Below are 8,798 nucleotides of genomic sequence, written 5' to 3' on the forward strand. Positions count from 1 at the left end.
TCCACAGGACACACTATATTCCTTCTGAGCCGAGATCACACGTTTTTCGTCAGCTCTTATCTGTTGACTTCTTTGTGGTGGAACATTAAGGTTTCATTGCAAGTAGGCTGTATAAGTCATACCTGCCAGCAGAGGGTGGTAGTGATCCATTAATACAACAGTTCATTTGAATCAACAAAAGCGACGAGATGCATCATACACTTTCAGGAAAAACTGTCATCTTCCCTTTAACTCAGAGCAAAGTGTTTGTTGTTTTCATATTGTTGAACTTTGCAGTGAAGCAATAATTTGAATCCGTGGATATGATTTTCTTAGTTACCTCAAATACCGAGGGGCAAAGAGTGCTTTCCATCACAGCCCGGAGCAGTAACAGGAACACTAGTCACACGCTATTACTTAAGTGCTGTAATATGGATCACATCATTTACATTACCCACTCTGGCACAATATTCAAATGCAGCTATTAAAAAGTAATCCAGTGGGCCATTACCTCACCAGTAGCACTTTGCCCCAAATTACTGCAAGGTTATGAATATTTTTACATCCCGCTCTCACCTCGGTGAAACTGTGCCAAAGAGCAGAAACAAATGGTTCCTCACATGTTCCGCCAGAAGCATGACTTCAATCCTGGCTCCTGCATTTTTTAGGAGGTAGTAAAATGGAGAGAAGCACATGTTGGGGTAGTGTGAAGAGGAAATTGCTCACTTGTAGTGTAAGCAAACAGGTTTCTATTACTGGGGAAAACGTGTGTGTGTGTGTGTTTTAATGCACTTGTTGCTTAAAAAAACAGGCTATTTCTACAATCCCCATCACTCTCACATAGAAGCAGTCAGTTCTCTGCAGTCCCATTGTTGACTTTCCCACAAGGTCACATCAGTCCATAGCCTTTTGGGCCCAACATCTGAAGCTCATGAAGAGTCTCATTCAGCCTGTTTTTATGGCTTACAGAAACATTAGTTTCCTTTTACAATTCTTGCTTGGATTATCTTTTTCAGATTTAAGGCTATACCGGGCGGCAGGCCAGAGGAATAACTGGTTTCAGTGTGTGATTACAGAATCTCCCCTGAGGGGAAATAGGAAAAATCCTGTACGTTAACGTATGGAGCAAATCAGAGGCATAACAGAAAGCGGTATTGTACTTGCTTGAAGAATGGCCGTGCTGTTATTTGACCTTTTTTCAATGGGAGGTCAGGATGAGAGATTGCATCAAGTCGATCAACACCTTCCAAAAGGAGTTTTCTCATGTGGTCTCTTATGGGTGAAATGTACCATTCACTGCATAATGAGATAACAGTGTGAACAAAGACAAACACCAACCCAGCCACACAAGCGCATAACCTCAACATACTTCCTGACTCTCACTTTCTATTCTTTTGCTGATTTCTTCTTTCTCACAGCATTTCCCTGGGAGTTGACCATAGGTATTTCACTGCCCTGTCCCTCATTTCTTCTGGCTGTCTTTCATCCCCCCTTTTCTCTGTACTTTTAGTCATCTCAGCTCTCTTTTTCTATGGTGTTGTGCACAATGCCTTAGCTCATTTAGCCTGTTGCATGCAAAAAAGATCTAACTAGCACTTTTCTGTAAAGAGATTTTGAGGAATACTGATTGTATGTTAAAATAATGCTCAGTGCTAAAAGTAAATTTACTTAAATTAAATGTTTTGTATGTATTCTTTGATTATTGAATTATTTTTTATGATTTTAAGTTTACATCCCTCTTGTTTAGCTTTCACTGCTCATCTACTTCTTGAATTCCTAAAGACCGCTGAGTAATTCTTCTTTGGTTTCTTGCCCAACAAACCACCTCAGGACCTTCTATCGCTTTGAAGCAGCTTGGGATAGCTCCATGCACAACTCTCTGCTGCTAAACAGAGTCACTCCATATGGGGAGAAGATCTACATGACCCTCTCAGCCTATCTGGAGGTACTCTACACTGTACTCATGAGTGGAAATAGGTCCCCACAGTGATAGGGGTCATGTGTAAATTACTCTAGAGGAACAATGTTGGCTAATCCTCCACTTTTATCAACTGCAGATGGAGAACTGCACCCAGCCTGCAGTCATAACCAAAGATATCTGCATGGTGTTTTACTCCAGAGACACAAAGCTCTCAGCCTCCCGCTCCATCCGCAATCTTTTCGGTACTGGAAGCCTGAGAGCAGCTGATGGGTGAGTTTGAAATCCCAAACGATAAAAACATTGTGTAGTGTCCACCCAGCTGATTTTTGTATTCTTTTTCCTTTATTAGAAACCGAGTCACAGGAGTATACGAGGTTAGCCTATGTAACCTAGCAGATGCAGGAAGCCCAGGTAAGAGTCATGACACGGTAAGCGTTCGGAATTACCCTGAGTTACCTGTGTTACCTTTAACCTTGCACCTGTTTCAACCCAGGTATGCAGAGGAGACGCAGGCGGGTGCTGGACACCTCAGTGGCCTACGTCCGTGGGGAGGAGAACTTGGCTGGGTGGAGGCCTCGCAGTGACAGCCTCATTCTGGACCACCAGTGGGAGCTGGAGAAACTCAGCCTCCTTCAAGATGTGAGGAGCTTATGCTGCTTTTCATTTATAGCATTTTTTAGAAGTTACTTTTATAAGCATCTGAAGAAACATCCCACTGGCTTTCGGTATTTGAAACAGACTAGTTAAAAAATATGTGTCTCTAAATCATCTACTTAAGCAAAACCCTCTTAAAACATCCTCATAATGGAGATCATTAGTCATTGGGCTCCATCTTTTTTGTCAGATTCAGCCCCAAATTTACATATGAAGTTTACTATGCACATGCAATTTACTGCTTTATACAGATGTGGTGTGTTAACAGGAGGGCCTTGCAGCAAAATCTGTGTACCTGGGATTATGGTTTGTTTCCCAGAATTCACCATAAATGTGTCCTAGCATACTATTAAGAAAGCTGTTCTTCAAAGTTTTAAGTATAGAAGTATTTATGAGGATTACCTACTATAAATGGAGTGTGATCTCCAGTTAAGATAGAGGCAGTGGTGGATCCAAGATTTTGCACAATCTATGCACAATTCATAATTCAATAAGATGCACACAAGTCATTCTTTGTTTACTGTTTGGTTTATAGCTTTGAGCAAAGCCAGACCTCATTAAATATATTTTGACAAACCTATTGTGCTTAGAAACTAAATCGCCTCAACCAATTGCCGTATGTATAGCTAGTATTGTTAGTAAGTGACTAGTTTATTAAATAAGAAAAGAAGAAAAGAAGACTACTGATAGAACAGGGTCAATTCAGGGGCCAATACGAATACAGCTGGGACCAGGGCCCCCTGGATCTTCCCCTGGTTAGAAGCCTAGGAAGTTGAGTAAGACCCGACTTCAGAGACACAAACTTTTTAGTTGTGATTTGACTGCAGAGAACAGGCACAGGGTTTCTGAGAAAATTAACAGTTGAGAAATGAAGGCCTTAGTTTTACAAAAACGACAGAAGACAGGATGTCATCAACAAAGCAATGATAAGAGAAACTGGTCAAACAAGATTATGGAAGATGTGAAGGTTAATTGAAAATACAGCAGCTTCACTCCACCAGTTATCACAACCTACATCCTCTTAACTATATACTGAAATATTGTGATTTATGACATTGAAATTAGTGCAGAGAACCACCTGCTGTGTCTGATAGAAAAAGAACTGGAGATAGTCAAATTAACATGTTCCCTCTGCTATTTCAAAAGTAGCTTGCTTCTCTTAATCTAAGGTATATTGTCTCTTCTCAATGATTTTGATGTTTTTTTCCCTCCTTTCTCTAAGGTGGAGAGGACCAAACATTACCTGTTGTTGAGAGAGAAACTGGAGTCCACCATGCTCATGGGTCAGGAGTCCCTGCAGGCCTGTGTCACTGAGGAGCTGAGCGAGGTTCCTCCGACCCCCGAGGTGGATCCAGAGGTCAGCTCCAGCTCTGACTTCGCCACGGAGAGGCAGAGGGAGCTCGCCGCCAAGGTCAGCCGTCTGTTTTTGTGAAAGTGTAAATTTCAGGTTTGATATGTGCAGCCATTAATGTTTTTTATTATTTTCTTTGATCTGTCTTTACAAACCTACATTAGTTTGATTTTTTTCATGAACAGACATTTAAGCTCTCTCCTTTTTACAGTGTTTGCGGCTGCTCACACACTCCTTCAACAGAGAGTACGGCCATGTGTGTGTCAGTGCCAGTGAAAGCAAGGTAAATGCTTCATAAACTTCCATTTAAATAAAAGTGTATATCAATTTTTTCTACATGAATGAAAACAATTTGATTATTGATGGTTTCCACACAATTGACCCTGTGTGTGTCTGTGTGTTGGTTCATGTGTTCCAGATCTCAGAGATGTCGGTCACAACACTCAGAGACTCCACTTCAATCTCTGCTCTCAACACGATCACACCCTCCTCAACGTGCCCTTCACTGGTGGAGGGTTGCTATGGCACCACTGAACTCAGGTCAGTGCTGAGACTTGTTATCCTTGGTAGGCTTTATTATGTGTACATGGCAGTCCGGAGTACGTTTTGTGTAGTGTATTGATCGTGTTTTCTTTCTTTTGAATATAATGTTCTGTAGCTGGATGACATGAAGCACGGAGGATGTTATTTTTGCTGAGTCATTGTGAAGTGCATGAACTCCATTAGGTGAAGGTTTTAAGCCTCTTCTTTTTGTACCACAGACCACCCATGCCTCGCTCTCGTGCCGTCAGCCCCGGTCCTGACACACAGCAGGATCCAGAGGCCAAGAAGTCCAGCAATGGAGTCCCTGAAGCAAAGCCCCGCAGTCGCAGATTTGTCCCTGACATCCAGGAGATTAGAGTCAGGTGAGTCAATTCCAAAAAACTGTGATCACTTCGAGCTGTGACGACAACCCTTTGGTTTCACATGTGGTCATTACTGCCCTCTGGTTTTTCAGCCCCATCGTGTCAAAGAAGGGTTACATACATTTCTTGGAGCCACACACCAACGGATGGGTGAAGCGTTTTGTGGTGGTGCGGCGGCCGTACGTTTACATCTACAACACAGAGAGAGACGCGGTGGAGCGGGCTATTCTCAATCTCTCGTCTGCTCAGGTGGAGTACAGTGAGGACCAGCAGGCGATGCTGAAGGTGGGTAGTTCAACACAATCGCCTTGATCCTCTCTCTCTGCTTCTCTTGTGCCATATTAACACTTGACTTTGCTTCCTTTCTGAACAGACTCCAAACACATTTGCTGTGTGCACAGAACATCGTGGAATATTACTTCAAGCGACAAATGACAAAGAGATGCATGACTGGCTGTACGCATTTAATCCTCTCCTTGCAGGAACTATCAGGTAAAAGTAACCTGACAGTCGACCCCCTTCCAAACATTTCCTGCTTTGCAAACGAGGCAATTTTTGAGTGGATTTTTCAGAATAGACAGTTTATTACACAATCTTTTGAAGTCCTGATACGTAAGAGAATGTGGTGTTGATGTGTGTATTGTTGTTAGTAAAGTTTGTATATTTAATTTATCTCTTTTCATCTGCTTCCTAGGTCAAAGCTGTCGAGACGACGAGCTGGACAGATGAGGATGTGAAACAACACCCTGAACAAATATCATGAGAGAAGGTTGATCTCAAAGACTTACATGTAAATAGATCTGTGTCCTGATCGCCTCTCCCCTGTGCTGAGCCCCACCACCACCATCACCACCACAGACAACCATTTTCCCCCTGTGTGTTCTCAGTTTATCACTAGTGTCCTCTGCACCTAAAGCGTCCATTTTCGTGTCAGGCCTTTTGCCGCAGTGTGAGTCCTGTAGTCTGGAGAACCTCTTCAAAAAGCTGTCACTATACTGTACTGGAGTTTGTTCAGAGAGGGATGAATGAAGAAAACGGAGGAAGTAGCAACAGGTTTCTTATCTCAGATTACATATATATGGTAATGTACTGTAGTTGTTGTCAGTGACACATCAAGCCTTATACATTTATTCCTTAAGAAAATGCAGTGACATTTATCTCATCTGCAGCCGCTGCGGCAGTGAGGATCACACTGCTACATTTGCATCAGTAAATAGGCAAACATGCAGATTCTTCTCTACTCTACTGCTATATATACAGTGTCTAAAACAGGTTTGCATACAACATACAGCAAGGAAATGCACAAAAAAAAAAAAAAAAAAAGTTGAGTGCAGCTCTACTGAATATTTCTCTCTTCTTTCTGGTCTGTGAATCCGGACTTTGAGTCGTCTGCCTCGTGTCGCCGAAAACCGCATAGCAACTTTAGCACACACAGCCTGGTGGGGGAAACGTCACATCATCATAAACTTCATGTTCGTGTGGCATTTTGATAAGTCCGTGTCACTTTAGCTACTTGTAGGAGCACTGTGGGTATCTACATTCACATGTTAAGTAATCAGATATCATCTCATTATTCCTCCCAACTTAATCTCATTCTCTACCTGGATTTTTTATTTGTTTTTAAATGTGATATATTTAGATATTTAACAGCTTTACTATTTATTTCTGCATGTATTTATTGACAAAGACATTTATATTTCTAAAGTAGTAGTACCGTGCAATTTCTGCACACTGCACTTTTTAATATAAGTTCCTTCAATGTTTGAATAACTCAACCCTGTCCCCCGTGCAATTAATAACAATTCAGTAACTTTATGATTGGCCAGTTTCTTTACCTGATTGAATAATGATAACATCCCCTCTAAGATTCGGATAGACACAACAACTAACACACATCTGACCAGATCAATACATTAGGTAGAGGATATTAAGGTAGTCCATTCGATACTGCACAAAGGCAACTTGTTTAATGATCAAAAATTGAACGTGTTCCTCACAGCAAGGAATAAGAAACAGTTTGAATGAAATGTACAGTATATTGATTAAATGTAGTGCCTCTCTTATCATCATACTGTATGGACGTACTGTACGGTATGCCTCCGCAACAGTTGCTTTGAAACTACATCCTTCATGCTGCTATAATACTGTTCTGGAAGTGTCTGCAGATAATAACATCGCATTTCTGCATCGTCATCATCATCGTCTCGTACATATTCCGACAAATCATCTTGCGTACTGCAATGTTAGATTTCAAATATGGCAATCAGATGCTATGTGATACAGAATGTTCCATAACACACAGTATACTTCATTCTAATCTATGCTATAACCTTATATGGATTGTCAAAGAACATATGCTGTCATTTGTCCAACAATCAATGCTGCATCGACCCTGTTTCCTTTTTCAACTCTGTCAGCTTATAATTTGATATGGTCTCAGTTTGAAGGGTGAGCGTGCCTCAGGTCAGCCAGCCTCGAGAGCATGTTCCATAATGTACAGTAAATAACGTGTCACTTACATATGCAGACAGCATCCCAACGCATTGAACCATATTATTTCTCTGTATCTTATATCAAAATACATTGAAGTGTGGCAGTAAGCTCTGACACCAATCCCCCATGTTTGTATCAGTGATTTCAATATAATAGTCTAATGTAAATTTCTCGGATTGGAAAGTATTCTGTGTGTTGTGGAAATATTTTAAAGTTATCCAATCAAACCCTACGTGTGTACTACTGTCAGTCTTTATAACTTAATCTAACAGTCTAGATGTTCATATCGTTTTTATTGTTTTGGTGATCGAAGTTGCGATCACAAACGTTCTTGGCAGAGAGTGCAGTCCTAGATTATCCAGCTTTACTCGTCATCACACATGCCTGCTGCACCGTGCATCATCACTGTCTCGTGCACTCGTCTCTGTCTCATTTCCTTTATAACCCAATCTGAAAATGTCAGCTCCACTCTGATCTTAATGTTGAGATCATTCCTCTCGTTTTCATCGCGCCTTTTTAATGTGTATCACATTCGAGCCAACCAAAGTTTTGTTGGCACAGTCACAAACAAAATCACACTGAATGTACGTCAATATTTAAAAACAAATGCTTATTTTGCTGGAGTAGTTGTGTTGACTTGTGATTCACAGTCTGGTTCCCTATTGATTGTAAGTGGGTGATTATCAGGGAACGAAACGGGGCATATCTGATATATTGTATCCACTGATGTGTGGGAGGATGTAATTGGTCGATCATTGCCCTGTGGGGCCTCTTGTACAGAGTAATGCTGTAGGTTTCCTTCCTGTCAGTCTTCACTCTTCTACCATCAGCGTCATGCTCCGACAGCCTTCACAACATCTACTTTTTCTAATCCCTCCCTTTTGAAGGAATATCATTTCAAATGTATGTGCTTCCACTTCTGATTTTGTTTTTCTCTCGCACTATCAAATGATTTTGCATTGTACATAAACATGATTGCTGTGAACATTGTATTATAAAGTTGCACCCATTTACAAAACCTTAAATGGGCAGTAGTTCAGTCAGTGTCTCTGAGTGTTGGAGTTTAGCGTCAAATGTTTGTGTACACTAAACACATTGTCATATATCAAATAAACATGGAAATTATGCAACACAAAGTCATGGACTCATCTTTCTTCCTCTTGTTACTGTATTTGTTATTGAACTAGTGACCGGCGCTTATTTATTTTTAAATCAATCATTTATTTAAACTGGGCGTCTCATTGACATCTGAATGTATTTTTCAAGAGAGACCTGTGACCAGAAAATATATTACACTGATTATTCCCTGAAAGTACAAGATACACATCAATGTATGCGATTATAAAAAAACTTAACATACTCAAGTGAAACGGGAGAGTGGAACTAAGTTAAATATGTTAAAATGCCTTGTGACCTGACATTTTTACCCTGAGAGCAGACAGTGTACACATTACACTCCTGTTTAAATCCTGACTGCTCGAGCTCTGCTATGTTG

The 8,798-nt window shown here is 40.9% G+C and overlaps 1 protein-coding gene across 1 annotated transcript in view; it reads left to right on the forward strand.

The window, feature by feature from the left end:
- kif1aa (kinesin family member 1Aa) overlaps window positions 1-8,416 on the forward strand; it is a 39,251-nt gene extending 30,835 nt beyond the window's left edge. The window contains exons 38-48 of the mRNA XM_053430463.1: window positions 1,810-1,924; window positions 2,037-2,170; window positions 2,250-2,311; window positions 2,394-2,539; window positions 3,777-3,965; window positions 4,117-4,188; window positions 4,324-4,445; window positions 4,667-4,810; window positions 4,903-5,095; window positions 5,184-5,302; window positions 5,505-8,416. Of these exons, the coding sequence (XP_053286438.1) occupies window positions 1,810-1,924; window positions 2,037-2,170; window positions 2,250-2,311; window positions 2,394-2,539; window positions 3,777-3,965; window positions 4,117-4,188; window positions 4,324-4,445; window positions 4,667-4,810; window positions 4,903-5,095; window positions 5,184-5,302; window positions 5,505-5,547 (1,339 nt within the window). The 3' untranslated portion in view covers window positions 5,548-8,416. The remainder of the gene's footprint in view (window positions 1-1,809; window positions 1,925-2,036; window positions 2,171-2,249; window positions 2,312-2,393; window positions 2,540-3,776; window positions 3,966-4,116; window positions 4,189-4,323; window positions 4,446-4,666; window positions 4,811-4,902; window positions 5,096-5,183; window positions 5,303-5,504) is intronic.
- Window positions 8,417-8,798: the final 382 nt, after the last annotated feature.

The sequence above is a fragment of the Pleuronectes platessa genome, chromosome 9 (genome assembly GCF_947347685.1).
Source record: "Pleuronectes platessa chromosome 9, fPlePla1.1, whole genome shotgun sequence".
NCBI lineage: Eukaryota > Metazoa > Chordata > Actinopteri > Pleuronectiformes > Pleuronectidae > Pleuronectes > Pleuronectes platessa.